Raw genomic sequence first — 17,986 nt, 5'->3', positions numbered from 1 at the left:
AAATTTAATTTCTAAGTGTAATTTCTCCTCTTGTCTTTTAATGAATGTGGAACATGGCCATTATCTAAATATTTAAAGGTTACCACACAATATTATAATGAAACAGTGTATTATAATTTTGATCAAAGGGTCCTCACTGGATATAAACTAAGAATAAGTTCTAAATTCAGAAACATTGGGGTGTTTCTTTCTTTTTTTTTGCATACTTCTAAATGTGAACTTACTGAAGCCGAAATTCTATCCCAACCTTCCTTTTTTCATTGGAAGAAATAAATAATTACACTTTGCAACTATGTATAAATCTATATTTAATACAGTGACATCTTCCACAGTCTAAAGTTAATAGATTATATTATTACAGCATATGTCATGTACCTATAATCAGTCTACATGTGATATACTTGTGTTCTTGTAGTATTGAACAGTATGTTATATCATCCAAAATGTGTAACTGATTATACAGTCTACTGGTGTAACAAAATCAAAACAACCATGTAGAGGTCTAAGGAAAAGGGCTGGTGTGTTCTGAGTGTGTGGTATGAGTCATTTCACTAAACCAAATCTGTATCATTTCATATCAATACAACTTTGCATTAATAAGGAACTATTCTAATCACAGCAAAAATAATCAAATGAAACAAAGTGTTGTATGTAGAAACTAAATAATTGGACAGTTTTATTCAGGAGTTGGTAAATGAGTTGTGCATTCTTATATCAATTGATTAACCTGTTCTCAGTAAATGGAGTACCAATCTCAAAAAATTTCAGAAAAAGTGGGTATTTCACAGTTTGGTAGAAAAATAAGTTAATGTTGTGAATTTTAATGATTAAATATACAATTACAACAGAAAGTGTTCATACCCCTGCGTCATGAGTAGTTTTTTCCTCATAACTTGAAAAGTATCACGATTAAGGTAATGAAAGTAAAGTGTATTATAAATATTATACTAATGCACATCTACATAAATTTTTATGTAAATTGAACGACAAATAAGCTGTTTATAAACAAACAACCAAACATAGGAGGGACAGAAAGTGTTCTTGCATCTACTTTAATGGTCAGTTGTGTAGCCTTTCAGGTGAATTACTTAGTGCAATCTCTCCTCATAGCCCTTCATGATCATTTGACAGTACTCGACTGGTATTTTCTTCCATTCTTTACAGAAGGTCTCCAACTCTTGCAAATATTTTGGATGATGCTGATGAACCCTGGTCTTCAACTCATGCCAAACATTTTCTATTGGGTTGAGATCGTGTGACTGCAATGGCCACTCCAGAATGCTTATATGGTTCCTCTGCAATCAGGATTGTACATATTTTGATGTGTGCTTAGGGTCATTGTCGTGCTGGAAGATCCAACGACGCCCAAGCCGCAAGTTCCGAGCATCATTCTTGATATAAGTGCCTAATATATCAACACACTCTTCTTTTTTCATGATTCCGTTGACACAGTGAAGGCTGCCTACACCAAAAGAGCTGAAGGAACCCCATAGCATTATCAAGCCACCTCCATGTTTAACTGTAAGGACGGTGTTCTTTGGAAGATTTCGTTCCCCCTTCTCACATAAAAAATATAGCGAACATCATTGTGGCCGAAAAGCTCGATTTTAGTCTCATCTGACCAAAGAATACTTTTCCAATAGGTAAAGGGTTAATCTACATGCTTTCTTGCATACTTCAATCGTGCTTCTAAATGAACAGGGTTTAAATATGGAGTTCTACGAGGACGGCATGCTTTGAACCCAGAAGAGCGTAACATGTTCGTAATTGTAGAGGTGCTTACTTCAACCCCAGTTTCCCTTACCAGTTTCTGTATGTCATTATGTGTTAAATGAGGGTTCCTACTAAGTTCTCTGAAAACCTTCCTCTTGGTTCTCTCTGAAATTTTGGTGGGGCATCTGGAACGAGGGAGGTTAGCAGTTGATCCTGTAAGCTTAAACTTCGAAATTATGCTTTGAACAGTAGATTTCAGCACATTAAGTTGTGTAGCAATACCGAAAAGAGATACGTGAGACTTGTATTTTACAATAATTGGGTTTTTTAAATCACTGGACAGTTGTTTCCTCTTTGCCATGATGACCAAGCAGATAATGACGGAGACAGCGCTAAATTGCCAGAAGTACATTTTTTGCTGGCTAAATTCCAATAATTATAAACCCAGTGTCTACTTCTGGAATGATATAATGTAGATTATTCACCAAACAAAATAAAATTTTTACAGGAATATCAGTTTTATCACACGTTTTGAAATGTACGAACACTTTCTGCTCCTCCTATTTTTGGTTATTTGTTTGTAAACAGTTTATTTGTTGTTTAATTTACATACAAATTTATGTAGATGTGTGTTAGTATAATATTTACAATATATTATACTTCTATTAGCCTAATTGTGATACTTTTTAAGTTATGAGCAAAAAACCACTCAGGACGCAGGGGTACAAACACTTTGTTGTAACTGTTGCATTGGAATTTTATTATACAAGCACACCTTTCATCCAAACAGAACTCTGCTAAACTTAGACTGGTATGTATAGAATTCACAGTAACTGAAACTTACTTTTGTTGGCATGGACATTTAGCTAGTGGATTCTTACACCCTAAAATTGAACTATTTTAACTCTCAGTTTAAATTAGTTTATCCAACAACAAATCTGTTCTTAGTTTTATTATTTGGTAAAAAATTTATTATTAAATCTGTTGAATAATAGTCTGTTTGTGTATAGAGGTCAGACTCCTGTTCATGTATTAGCTCAGTATGGAAAAGAAAATGCTGCAGCTATTTTTGAATTATTTATGGAAAGTATGCCAGAATATCCAGTTAATAATCCAGATGCAGAAGGAAATACACGTAAGTTTCATTGGCAATAAAAAGATTTTTTTTTCTCACTTTATGTTAGTTGATGCATTGTACATTATCTAATATGATGTACAAATTATTTGAATCAAGGATGTAAAGTTGTATAGGAGGTCACAAAATCAACTAAAATTCTTGAATCATTTTAACAGGTTGTGTAAAGTTGTCATGCAATTAAAAAAATATTAAATACATCATGTGAAAATACAGTTACACATCAGTTTGTGGGCTTAACAAAATTACAAACACTAACTTTTGACTTTTTGTATCAACCTGTAACTTACTTTACCCAAAAGCATCAAACAGCATGAATTATCCCATTTATTTTGTTTTTTACAGTGCAAAAACTGCTGAAATATTGGTAAATCACCTTATAAAAATTTATTATATTGCAAAAGAATGTTCCAGTCAAATGACATTAGTACTTTCAGGGTTTATCTGCTATCTATTGTTGGACCAAATAGAAATGTCTTGCAAGCAGTCATTAATTTGTCCCTAATTTAAATAAGAGTGAGTAAATTCAATAAGTGTCAGTCATCCTGCACTTTTCTAACATAGTTAAGAATTCTAGGCCAATTAGTGTTATGCACTAACTGTTAAGTAGATTGTCACCAAGATTTCTCTAAGTGAGTAATTCCCATTATCAGTATTTATTTAAACCTTTTTTATGTGGTATCATAGTACATCTCATTTGTATTCAAAACCCAGAATTTGTACTTCAGAAAAAACATGTAAGCTGTGGAGATTGTTTCCATCTTGATAAAGAGGGTGAAATTCACTTCAGTAATACAATAGGAGCTGCCTTAGTACATTAGACAGTGGTTGTCAAAATTAAAACCTGTTAACATGACATAATGTTTAGGTACAACAAGGGACCTCTTAATCCATCTTGGTTGGACCATCCAAGATGGATTACTAAACTAATTTTTTAAAAACATTAAATCGAATCCTCATCATTCATATATCTATCAAGACTTCTTTTAAACAAACTTAAATTTACTGCCTCCACAACATCTAAAGGTAACCCATTCCATAGGGCAACCAGCCTATTTAAAAAATAAAATTAGCTGAAGACTGGTTCTACCATGCCTAAATCTACATTTGTGTCCCCCCAATTCTATAATTCTTGCTGTTAAGTGTGAAAACTGTTAAATCTTTTTCTTTTACAATCTTAAACACTTCAACGGATCTTCTATAACTTTTTTCCAGGTAAAACAATTTTAAGGATCTTAATCTCTCCTCTTATGACAACCTTGCTTATCATTCTTCAAGCTTTCCATTTTTTCTTAACAAGGTCAAAATTAATGTGATCGCCTTGTTTCCATCATTAGTAAAAACTGAAGAAAAGCTAAATTTAATAATCCAGCCATCTCATGATCATCAGATATGAACCTTCTTTTAGTATCCTTCAAGGATTCTATCCCCATCCTAATGTTTTGTGTACCCCTAATATACTTTTAAAAATCCTGACTGTTAATTTTTGTTTTTGGCTGAAATTTTTTCATAGTGATCACCAAAATAACAATATTGTAGCTGTTAATAAACAGTTTCAAATGAAAGTTAAAATGTTCAAATTTGTGCAGTGAATGACACTTATAAACTCATTCCCGCATTTTATGTAAAATAAATTGTTTTGATTCAGTGAATACTTTTGAAAGCATTTGGTCAATAAAACAACTGTAAAAAATTGTCTTGATTTAAAGTGATTTGCCTAGGAGAGATGGGTATTCCAGATCAGCATGTATTTATATGCAGTGTCAAACATGCTAATATGAACTGTCATGTTTATACTTAAGTTTCAGTAAGTTGGGTCATAAATAAATGAATTTTTTTTCAGATTATGAGAGAACATATATTTACCTACAGAAACTGTATGCTTGTGTTATTCTCTATTATCTGTTTCAAAAACTATCCACAAGAATATGTTACATAGGGCATCTTGTTTGTTTTCTCTCTCAGTTTGGGTTTTTATATAAAGCATTAATTTATGATACACAATACATAGCTAAAAACCTTGTATTATCACAAAATTCCATCTTTACTTGTTCAATAAAATTTCTTTACAGCCACGTGCCTTGCTTGATTGTGGAATTTCTTCACTGATCATTCTTTTAAAAAACTATACAATAAAAATATGTGATGACAAATGATATCTGTGTTAAATGCTTTCCATTTATGTAAATTATAAAAAAAAAATTTAGAATGTTATGTTACAAATAGTAAAATTAAAGCTATATTTTTCTCCTTTTTGTTTTCAGCTCTGTTATTAGCATACATGAATGGCAATGGAAATTTATCTAGAGCTATTGTAAGAGCAGGAGCATGCCTGGGAACTTGTAATAAGCAAGGAGTGAATATCTTTAACTTCCAAGTTGCCACAAAACAGCTTCTCTTCAGATTATTAGGTCAGATTGTTCAGAAACTATTTTACAATAATAATTCAATATCCTCATACTTATGCACTCTTGATAGTTATTTTATGAAAATGTAATGTAGTGTTTAATATAGTGTCATGGATCTCTGGTTTTTAATTTTTTAATTATCTGGTTTTGTGTCTGTTCTTGTGTTAAGACAAATTTCACTTTTGGTAATTTATTTTAATGTTTTTCTTTCACAGAATTCTAGTTTCCCACTTTAGGATAATTTATCTTAGTGTTTTTGTGTTACATATTTTAGTTACTCTCAGTATAATATAGGCTCTTTTTGAGTGAGTGTATGTGTGTATTGTGAGAAACTTGTGTGTTTTTGTGTTTGGGAGCCTCTCACATATGATGTGCTTTTAGTTGTTTTGAAAACTTCCTATTGTCTTTTGTGTTATATTAATGAAATACCTGTGTGTTGAAGTATTTTAGTTGTCTTGTATGTTTTAACATTTGTGTTCTGTTTGTTCTCTTTTGAGAAATCAAAATTGTCTTATTGTATAATGTGTTGTCATGCATAATCTTATGCTGGTATAAAGTATCATCTATATATGTCTGTGATATACTTGTATAATATTACATATAATTAAAATTTAGCATTAACAAAAACAGACACTGTGAGAAGATTCATAATGTGAAGACAACAACAATTTGAAAAGTTAACTTCAACTGCAAATTAAGTAATACACGTTTGTTATATTCTAATCACGTATGTATGTATCTTCAGGTAACAACTTGCTATCAGTTTCAAAAATAAAATAATTCTGCTTGGATCTAGACATTTACAAACAGATATTTTTTCCTCTTATAATTTTATCAAATAATGAACTAGGCGGCCTCTGTGTCACAAATTAAATTTTCAAATTTACCTTTGCCGAAAAGAAAATTTTGGTATTATGGTTTATCTCAGATGAGTCTTCAATTTGTTGAGTTTCATATGTTACATATTACTACTTCAAATAATCAGAAATGTTATTCTTAATTTAGAAGTTAATTAAATATTAATATGTACCAACTTTATGATATTTGCCAACAAGATGTTTTAATAAACAAAAAAAAATACAGTTCATAATAACGGTTATTAGAAATAGTTAATACAAATAATTATTTATATATAAAAGTTTTAAAACCTCACAAAAAGTATTCAGCTTTGCATCTGGTCTGGAACTGAATATTTTATCAATGGTTCAGGTCCACAAGGCACATATTACTTTTACATTGATACACAGATACCCTTCACCTGACAGGAAGCTAGCTGTATTATTGTTTAGCCTGATGTAGTTTACAAGAAATACTAACATCTGAAGTTAACTCTGAAATCAAATGGTTTGAGATCTATAAACATTCCTGGTCAAATTGTGTAGTTTTCTAATTAATTGACATTAATTGCAATTATAGCTTCTGGGGCTTATAGTATATTGGCTGTAGCTGACCGGTTATAAACTGTTACTGTCTCTCAGCTAGCTGTTTTTATGTGAATTGTACAAAATTCTCAAACATTCAACAGTGTTTGAAAATATGCTGTTATTTTTGTAAACAAAATTAATTCTTGCTATCAAGGATCTTCTATAAGTTTAGAGAACAGGTGGGACTTGCACAATACACATTCAACAATATAAGTCACATGCATAACAACAAACATAGTTATTAAACTAAATATATAAGAGTAAATCTGTTACCAAAAGAAAACTGTAATGTCATAATGGACTTTTATGGTGTAGAATGCTGAAGTTGAAGAATAAATGAAACTTTTTAGGTCTAGCAGAAAGGATCAGATTGATACACCCTAGAGCCTAATTAGTAATGTTTTTTTTAATGTTAAACTACTAAAAAAATGTGTTTTTAGCTTTAAAAGGTGAAACATATTTTATTGCTTGTCGGTGATAGTAAACGAACATCACAGTGAAATGCCTTAGCCAGCACCCATAAGTGGTCTTTGATTAGAATTTGGATTTATGTACATTTTGATGTTAATGTTCTAATCTTCTTTTTCATGAAGCCATGTAGAGTTCACCACATAAAAACATTTGATTCTGGAAGAAATAATCTGACACAGTCAGATGTCTGACCACTGCTGCTTATTAAATGTAATAGCAAAGGTAAAGAATTGTAAGATCAAGCAAGTTGCTGAAAGTATAACATTTCATACAAACTGACTCATAAAATGTTTGAGAGAACTTTCCAAGGGTGGGAAGATATATACATACATTGTTGCATTTCACACAGAAAAATACTGTTTGTGTTACTGTATTGCTATTGTTTTGAAACACTGCACATCTTATTTTAACTTGGTGTAAGTTGAGATACTGTAGTTATGTTTTGTGTTACAGGACTATAATACATGTTATTTCTTTTCCTTTTATAGTAATGTTGTGTCTGTTTTTGTGTTTAAAATGTAGCTATATGGCCAGTAATACATTAGATGATCCAAGATTTGTACTACATTTTGATAATGTAGATAGTCTTCATTCTGATGTTGAGACCCAACACAGCCAGGTAGTTAAAGCACTTGACTCACAATCTCAAATTTGTGGGTTTTAATCCCTATCCCCCCTCCCAAATATGCTCACTCTTTTAGCTGTGGGAGCATTATAATGTAAAAGTCATTCCTGCTGCTATTTTTTAGTTAAAGAGCAACCCGAACGTTGGCAGTGGGCACTGATGACTAGCTTCCTTCCCTCTAATCTCTCACTGTTAAACTAGGGATAGCTAGCACACTTATCCGTCATGTAGCTTTGTGCAAAATCCAAAGCAAACTGAATTGATGTTGAGTTCACATGTTTGTGTTATTCCAAAAGAACAGTTAATTACACATCTTTTGTCCATTTAGATTCAGTATAACCTACTGATCTTAACCCTTTATTTACTAGTATGGATACATTAGTACATTTAATCTTTTATGTAGCCTCTTTTTTAGTAACATTTTACTTTTTAATTTTACAGTTCTGATTCATTTATTTAATAAATATTTGAAGTTTACTAAAAGTTGGCTTTGAATGTTTGTTTGATATCTTGGTAATTGTAGGATTAATGATCTTTTTATGTGCTATTTGTATAGCAACTTAGTATTTTTAAGAACTTCAGAAATTTTTTTAATATATTTGGTCAGATTTCCTACCAAGAGAACCCCCATGGGCTGAAGGTGAATACTGTTTGGAGTGTGGAACCAAGTTTAACATAAAAACTCGCAAACACCACTGGTAGGCGTTATTAAACAATCATGTTTAATTTTTTGTGCGTTTAAATATGAAGCAATTTGTAACCATTTTTATGACTTTGAAACCTTAAAGAGCCCTTAAGTTGCATATGTAACAATGGTTTTTAGATATTATTTTATCACATATAAATATATTTGTTGAAATCTGCACTAAGAAGTAATGCTCACTTTTCTCCAGTTTTCATGTGAGAGTTAATGTTCTCATCCAGCCCCTTTCTTTTTGTTATAGTGAACACATAACATTCACAATAATCAAGTCAGGCTTTTCTATGTCCTCTTCCTGTTTTGATCCCAAAATCTTGATTATGTTATATATTAAGTGTATTTTTGTTATAATTTATAAACAACATACACCTTCTACTGATCAGATCCTGTCAAATCCCAGTTTGAAATTTACCTTAATCATGGGTTTGGAGAGAGTGTTTAAACTTAAGATCTGCTATGTCTGTTAACCATATTTTTACCATTTTTTACAATAGCCGTCACTGTGGCCGTATTCTTTGCTCTCGGTGTTCTGAAAGAGACATGCCAATCTTGAAATTTAACTTGAACAAAGCAGTACGTGTCTGTGAGATGTGCTTCGATGTTCTGACACTAGGATCATCCATGTAAAAAGAAGAAAATGTGAATATACCTTTGTATGTCTTCAACCATTTTGCTGAAAATCCATTTTCGCTATTGAATGAAATATGTTTTGATCACTTCAGTGTTCATGTGTAAAGTATGTTTGTACGATTTGAATCAAGTACATTCCCACTGTTGTTTCTGTGTCAAATAAAGGAAAGAATTTTGTATAAAGTAAATATTTGTTAAATAATCTGAACTTACTTTGTTGTTGTTTTCCCACTTAATAGTAATCATAAAGCATATTTGACAGTCTGAACTACAAGTACTACTTTCAGAATGTGTTTTCATGAAATACTCATGAATATATGTAAAGGTAAAACTTTATATATGTGTTATAATTATGGTTTTTAATTCTGTGTGAATATTGTTTGTCCTACTTTTTTGAATTTTTTTTTTTTTTGCTCATTAGTCTTACTTTTTTACTTACCACCTTACTATGTCGGTGAAATTGTTTTATGATAATAACTAATGTCTGGTAATCCTAACTTCTCTAAGAAAAGAACTCTGAAGTTCGCACATTTCCAATAAAAATATATATTTCTTTAAGAACATGAACATTTTTCTTCTGGATTTTTTTAGAATTTTAGCAAACTTTATCTCATAATTGACAGTAAAATGATTATTTTAAACTACATTGCTGTTAGCTTTTCCAACCAAGTAACTTGTATTTGTACATCAAAAGTTAAAAGGCTCAAAAACATAATTGTGCTCATGCTTTTCAGGGTGTAAAATGAAAATATAGTTTTTAAATTTCAATATACATATATATATCATAGAACTTATAAATGTTTTGACATTTGTGTTTATCCTGTTAGACAGTTGTATTAGTAATTTATTTAATTTTGACCTTTTAATAAATTACTCTAACTTTAGAAATATGAGTTGTTTTAATTGGTTTGGAATGTCAGAGTTTTGGATGAATTACAACAAGTTATGAAATGATGCTGCATTTTCATTCAAAATTGAGTAAACTAAGGAACTTGCAGACAAACAAAAAGTACTATTTCTGTGGAAGGGGGGGTTACTTCATTTAAGTTTACTTATTAAAGTAGTTATAGCACAACAGTGAACCTATTGGTCCATTTAAGCCATCCCATCAACAACAAAGGAAGCTCAAAGCAGCCATTTTCCTTTAAATACTTATCAAGTCTTTTCTTAAACTCTCATAAATTTAGAGCATCCACCACATATGAAGGAAAACTATTAAACAAGTCAGCAGGGTTGTAATAAAAATACAAATCTCATGATCAAATATGGTTCCCACCCTGCCATAATTTATACTTGTGTCCTCCTAGTTCTAACATTCTCACAATTAATTATAAGAAAAAAGATGATGCATTAACACAAAATTTTCATTTAACAATCTTAAAAGCCCAAATTAGTTATCTTTTAATTATTATTTTGTGTGTGCATATGTGTGTTTCAAGAGACAAAAATATAAGTATCATTGTATTCTCATAAGACAACCCCCTCCATCCCAGGCACCATTCTTGTAACTCTTTTCTGAACTCTTTCCAACAATTCAATGTCTTCCCTTAGGTAAGAAGTCCAAAACTGAAAGCAGTACTCCAAATGTGGCCTAATCAGTGACATACACAATGAAATTATAACTTCTTTTGACTTACTCACTATTTCTTTAGATACAACCTAAAATCATATTTGGTAATCTATTAACAAGAGCACACTGCTTGGATAGCATAAGAAACTGATCAATTGGAACACCAAGATTCCTTTTCTTCCATAACACTTTTAATGTTATTAAAAAAAATGACCACTTATAGCCTGAATTAGGATGATCCATATGTATTGCCTAGCATTTATTATAATTTAAAGTTATCTGATATTTACTTGCCTAACTTGTATAAATCCTTTTATAAGGTAAGATTTTCTTCACAGCTAAGTGACATCAAGACCTCAATATCATTTCTTTTGACAAAGAGGAGTGATATTAGCAGATTTCCAATCTTCTGTCATTGTCTACTCTTTAAGGATTTAAAACAGTTAGTAGCAATGAAGAAACTGAATAGTTTCTAAAAACTTGGCTTCCTCGTAGTTTGACTTAATATTTACAAATTTGTTTTCTTAAAATTAAAAAGTTATTCTAAAAGTTCTTTTATTTCACTTAAAAGTATCCATATTTCAGTCTCTATTTCATTTTCTCATGTTTTTTAAATATTAATCTGCTAAGGATAACAGTGACAAATAAACAAGTATAATGTAAAGATTATAGATATGTGTAAGAAGAGGAGAAAAAAAAAGGGTGAAGTGGAAAACAACACTTAAAGATATTTGTTTCATCTGTTAATCATGAAACAATACTAAAGATGTTCTTTTGAGTATTATATTCATGACTTCAAGCTTGTAGGCCAGTCTGCTTTGATTATAGACTTGTCAGTTAGTGTTATTAAAGAGTCTCAAATATTCTACATTAAATATACGTTACACAATTGAGTATAAACAAGACAACTGTACATTTCACAAATAAAATACATCATTTATTCACAATCATGGTTTTGCAAGTAAGGGTATCATCAGGTACAGACTGAAATGCTCTGTAACTGTGTTTATATATGTTTCAACAAAGAACTAGAAATGACCTTAACATTTACCACAAGACAAATGGGGAGGAGATTAAGTTGGTTTAGTCTTTCAGAATTTTTTTTCTGAAAAGGTTACTTAAACATAGTACTGTGTCACTTTAGAGCAAAAGTGTGGACTCACACCACTAGAAACTGGGTTTTGATACCTGTGGTGAGCAGAGCACAAATAGCCCATTGTGTAGCTTTGTGTTTAATTCTAAAACAAACAAACTTACTTATTTCTCTACTTACATATATTATAGACCAATTAGTGTTCTTGAGGCATGCAGACCAGTCTACAATAATTATTGATGAGTCAGTTGGTGTTCTGCAGAAATCCAGACCAATCTGCATTAATTATAGACTTGTAATCTCCATGTTTTTCTTCATTCATTTAGACCAGCATGCAGTAATTGTAAAGCTGTCATCACCACGTATTCTTGAAGTATCCAAACTGGTCCACAATACTTGTGTGTCAGTTGGTGTTCTTCAAGCTTCTATTAGGGGTACTAGAAAATGTTATTTTTGGAACTTGAAATTCAAACGTTTCTAATTATATGCTTTCACTTATTTTCAGGTGAAATTGATGTAGAAAGCAAAAGAAGCCTTGTTGTTTATCAATTTTCTGTTAACCCAGCTTTCCTCTAGTTAGAAAAATTCACTAATAACATTCCTAACAGGTATCATATTCAATATTGCATGCTTTACAAGTTTTGTAAAAGCATCAAGGTAACCCAAAAGATTTTTGAGGTTTATGAAAATGCTTTGAGTGTCCTCAAATGCCAACAGTAGTTCAGAAAATTCAGATCAGGTGATTGTGATCTTTCAAATTTCCATTGCTCAGGAAAACCAATAGAATTTGACAGTGACTTCCTGAGGTCAGATGTTGAGCCAGGCTTCCCCCCTCCTTCTCATCAAACTACCCAATAGTTGTCAGAAAAACTTAGTTCTTTACAGTTTATAATTCAATAACATGCTAAAATGATGAGGAAGGTCAGTAAACAAGGAGTTTGGATTCCACACGAACTGTCAGATGGCAACAAAGCCTAATACATAACAGTTTGCAGTTCAGTGATAGCCAAACATCAGAAAGAACCATTTCTTCATTAGCTTGTTATGGAAGATGAGAAATGGATTTCTTATGTCAATACCAAGTGCAAGAATCACTGGATTAGCCCTGCCCTGGACCCATTTCTGGCAGTCTAATCAGAACTACACTCACAGAAAGTCTTTATTCATTGTCGTAATTTACTTTGAGTTATTAAAATAAAATCATAACCACAGACCTCTATTGCCAACAATTATACCACTTGCACCAGACTGTCATTGAAAAATATCCAGCACCAATCGGCAAAAAAGGGGTCTCTGCAACATATTGTAAGATCAAGACCACATTTTGCAAGAATGACTCGGAAAAAGATCAGAAATTTGGATCGGAAAGTCCTGCCTTATACTTCATACTATCCTGATAGTACCTCTTCAGGTTAGCATTTATTCAGATCTACGTATCACTTTCTCAGTGATACAACATTCAGAAATATTGATGACACCAAAACTGCTACTGCAGAATTTTTTGTCTCTATCAATGAGGAATTGAAAGATGGCACATTCTCATTAATAATAATGGGGATATTGTAACAGATTGAAAAATAAATACCTTTTAAGAGATCTTTTACTATATAAGGAAGAAAAACGACATTATCTTCAGGTACCCCTAACAGACCAGTTTACATTAATTACAGATCTGTGAACACCAGGTGTTTTGGAAGCAGCTCAACCAGTAAACAAGAAGTATGAACCCATGAGTAAAATAGTCATTTTATTTTTAAAGTTCAACAAACACATTTCTAATGCCAGCTGTACATATTTTAGGAAGTAAAATACCATAATGGTACAGTACACCAATAATTTGTATGTGTATAGCTGTTAATGACATGAATTTCATTTTGAACAATAAATAAATTAAGAATAAATTTTGTATATTTTCCTGTATATTAATTATAACCAGTTGGTGTTTTTGAAGCATCTAGAATAGTTTAATCATGGACCTTTATCATTAGTTGCACTTTAAGGATTTAGGGCAGCATACAATTATTACAACTCTGACATCAAGTGTTATTGAAGTGTCTAGACCAGTCTACTTGAATACTCCATCCCAATGTGTCAACCATCAACCAATGAATATGTTTTGACCCACTTCTTTTAAATAACATTTTAACAATAACGTATCAGTTACATCCCTTTGTGTCTGGAAGGATATCAGCAATGTCACAAACAATTCTCTCAGGAGAGAACCAGCAATTGGCTCTAATTTGTTGTGTCGAGATTAGGCTTTTCTTTGCCCTGCACACTACAATTCAGGCTCGGATCAGTCTCAAACCAGCCACAATCTTTTTGTTCTCTACCCATGATATAACTAAGACATGCTACTGATATAGGCTTAAATACGTATTTCCCTAGTTTCAGCTTTAATTCTGCAGTCTGTATCCACTCTAAAACTATGAAGAAATTCATAACACTACACTCAACTTTAGCCAAACACAAAAACATTGACCATATATACCAGTCATCTTTCCAACAAACCTTTAAGTTTCAGTTTAATCATCCTTTAAAAAGTAACAGGGGCATTAAAATCTTTATAAGGCATTGCTCATCGTCCAATTTACTAAATTTAAGTGTGAACAACAATTTTGGAACTGCTCCCATCATTCAACTCAACTTGCCAGTATCTGGTGATCAGGTTTAGAGCACTGAACCATTGGAAACCTCCCAGCACGGCCATGCTTTTTCTTAGCAGTGGGTAGGTATGGATAGGGGTTATGGACAGAGCAATACGTGTTTTTGGATGCAGAACAACAGAAGAAATCTTAGCATCACAAATGTTGACAGCACTGTTTTGTATGCTGCACTGATAACAATTCCAGTGGCTATAGTTGCAAATCAATACAAGGACACAACTTTGGATGAGTTTATTATAATCTTTGCTACAGCATTTTTGCTTGCTAACTAGACGACTGAGTTTCATATATTGGTTTGACAGCAATGCTGCATTACATTACATCAACATAATAAATCAGGTCTATAGTAAACCATTGCACACCATTCATGTGTTTGTTGGTACTACAGTTCTTTTCACTATATAAATTTGAAAGATCTACTGTTCCTTGCTAAGTTCAGCTTGGCAATGGAAACATTTCCCACTGAAACTTGGTTCACCTGCTGCATAGGAAAAATTAGTAGATTGCACATTACTCCATCCCTACTATGGAAAAATCAAGTTACTAAGTGTGTGAGCACACATCATTGTACTATAGGTCATGGAATCCAGATGCACTTCAAAACATGCTCTCCTTATACATCCAAAAAAAAGAACAAAATATGTGTCCACTGGTAGTAGTGACAGCACCAACCCATAGTCGTCTCTACAAGGGTTCTTGTAGCTCTTGTCTACACCATGTACTTCGTCCTCTTAATATGCATACATGCAAGCACGTGTCAACTACTGTTCAGGCTTGACAAAGCAGAACTAATTACCACCAACTGTATCACCAAAATACAGTTGTACTTTCTCAATTCAGGACCAGACCCAACTCAGACTCTGTTAGTTTCCCAGAGCTTCAGTCACTGTTATTGCAGGTCCTCCTCCATGGTTTGTGCAATCAGTTTTTATAGAAGTATCCCACTATCTTGCTTCCAGGCAAGATGCAAGCAAATCACATTGGTGTGTCCTGTGGCCTTGTTGCTCCATTCTCTGTAGTCCATGGTGGGCACCCCTTTGGGTTACGTAATTTGTTCAGGAACCATGAATACTGCTGCCATTGGTTTCCTATTTTGCTGGCAATGATTTCGATGACTACCAGAAACTCATTTGTTTCTGACACCACATCTCTTAAGATGATGATGTCTCACATGTATAAGTGATACCTCATTGCTTCACTCAAAAGCCTTTCAGTGAACTATTCAAGATTTCTTAACATGCAAGCAGCACATAAACATCAGTAAAACGACATTTTTTACCAGACTCCATGAGCCTGGTGAACAGCATAATTTTTCCGTCGAATTAACAGTTTGTGTAACTAGGTCATTACTGAATCTTAGTCACACAATTGTTTCTTTTTCACATTTTCAGTGCCATTGTCTAGTGGAACAATTATACACAGCAGCAATGGTTCAAGGCAATGACCTGCCAGAGCCTATGAAAAAATTGATACAGTCTTAATTATTCTTTCTGCTCCCTTGAACATGTGAGTAGAGATATGATTAACGTTGATCACATTCACCTGCGGTATTGATGAAGATATCTTGTGAGTTTTCTATGAATTTGTGTCAGTTATGTCTGTCTGATATGAAAGAGGTACCGTAAAGATTTTGAGTCTGAGAGCCCCACCTTTGGACAAGTTGACTTGGGACCCCAAGGCCACTAAATGGCAAGATACAGAAAACATATGATAAGAAGGTCCTGCCATATTTATGGTGACTTTATAACTTTCAGTTGTCTCAGCAACTCGCCTCTACTCTCAGTGAGAATCTTGCAGTCTTCACCCTTCTTATGCATAGAGAGAATGCATTCACTGCATTGCCAGATGGCTACAGATATTGCTTAGGTAAACTTTGTCCACTCATGGTACATCTTCCTTCATCATGTAATTACTTTGTAAGAAGATGACATTCATTGTATTGCTGAATGACATTACATATATTTAAATTGGAATTTGTCCGCCAGTGATAACCTCTTCATTCACTGCGAGTTGGAAACTTCTCTTATTGGCAAAGTTCCTGCCTGCCACAAAAGCCACCATTATCCTTGACGAGGGATTTCTAGCTCATCTATCAACAATCCTGAATTCATTTACAGCATTTGCTAGCCAATGGCTTCTCAACTCTAGCTCATGGCTTATTGACTAATTGCCTTGTAGAGAGTCCATACCTTTTCTTTTTTTATTGTATCTGAGGTATCTTCATCCTACCAACTGCTGGTGTAGTTCATTTTGGCAGGCTTCCTCCATCAACATTATTTCAATCCAGACTCTCCACAGAAAAGAGTTATATGCCACAACAATTACCAAGCTCTCTGACAAAAGCACAGAATCTCATCTGCTAATGAAGTGACTCTTGTTGGCAGACTATCCATTAATGATAACTCATGAATCACCTGTCACTTGACCATTGTCTCTTCTACCAGCGAAAGAACTGATGGTTATGGAACTTGTTCACCATTGGTGTTTCTCATTTCTAAACAGAGAGAGCAACCAAGTAGGAAACAGTTGTTATCTGATTGAAATAGTTTGATGAGCTCTACAGCGACTTCCCTACTGGTTCACAAACTCCCTAAGCTATCAGTAGTTTTCCTCACAATCTTCTATTCAATGAGCTTCACTTCCGAGGCTTAGCCTCAGGGGTAGAGCTTCATGAGGAATTTTAGCTGAAGGCAAATGGTCTCTAGGGACTTTTACATTTAAGTTAAAAGTTCTAGATTTAGGAGATGATTTCCCTCAGATACAACCACTGTGTGGTAACTAAGTTGTCTCATGTAGCAGCTCATAATCCCCCAGATCGTACATCCTGCATGACACAGAAAAGTGCATTTATACAGTAAGACTGGTATACTCACTAGGTTTTTATCAACATGCTTCTTTCACCTTCTACATCCATAGATCCTTTAATCACGGCACCAGGTTCCTCTACTTTCCCTTTTACCCTAAGTGCAGAATAAAGAGAAAAATAAAGGCTATTTGGCGTCGGCTTTTGAGATTATTCTTCCTTCATGTTGCAACTGATTGCAAGGAAAAAGACAAGATTCGAATCTTATAAAAATAAATATTTAATCACATGGCTTGCAAATTTGCAAACACAAAACAGTACATTATGAAAAGTGATATGTAAGAGTGTGCGAAACTGTATGAGAAAATGATGATGAGAATCCTTTATTAAAAATTCACCAGGAACAATGTACACCTGTTCACATTAAGTTAAAGTCCAACAAATGAAAACTAAATATAACCCATACAAGTAAAAACATCACTGTAAAAGCAAAGTCCAAATAGCCTCGGTGAAATCTAAACCCTTACTTTGGTTTTTATCAAAAAGAAGCTATTACACTTCAATACATACAATAATAGTCATGGTGCAAACACTACAAGAAACTTCTTCCCCCTCTTTCACGAAACAAACTGTAAAATCGTTTGCTCATAGCAAACTTAATAGCACTGAAGCACACTCTAGAGTGTCGTGCTCATTCCTGTAAATGACAGTAAAACAAATCACTACGACGTCTGGAAGGGTTCTCAGA

General features: G+C 33.0%; 1 protein-coding gene across 4 annotated transcripts in view; it reads left to right on the top strand.

Annotated features, from left to right (window-relative positions):
* The window catches only part of LOC143255521 (rabankyrin-5), a 50,731-nt gene extending 40,737 nt beyond the window's left edge, over positions 1 to 9,994 (top strand). For 2 of the 4 annotated variants that reach the window (XM_076511313.1, XM_076511311.1), the window contains exons 20-23: positions 2,724 to 2,848; positions 5,113 to 5,259; positions 8,384 to 8,474; positions 8,971 to 9,994. In XM_076511313.1, coding sequence (XP_076367428.1) covers positions 2,724 to 2,848; positions 5,113 to 5,259; positions 8,384 to 8,474; positions 8,971 to 9,103 — 496 coding nt within the window. In that variant the 3' untranslated portion in view covers positions 9,104 to 9,994. Of the gene's footprint in view, positions 1 to 2,708; positions 2,849 to 5,112; positions 5,260 to 8,383; positions 8,475 to 8,970 lie in introns of all 4 variants that reach the window. The other 2 variants (XM_076511312.1, XM_076511310.1) reach the window with 1 other exon arrangement.
* The last annotated feature ends 7,992 nt before the right edge of the window (positions 9,995 to 17,986 follow it).

Source organism: Tachypleus tridentatus, chromosome 7 (genome assembly GCF_004210375.1).
Source record: "Tachypleus tridentatus isolate NWPU-2018 chromosome 7, ASM421037v1, whole genome shotgun sequence".
Taxonomy (NCBI): domain Eukaryota; kingdom Metazoa; phylum Arthropoda; class Merostomata; order Xiphosura; family Limulidae; genus Tachypleus; species Tachypleus tridentatus.
Note: the sequence above shows the minus strand (reverse complement) of the source record. Positions and strands in the feature narration are given on the sequence as shown.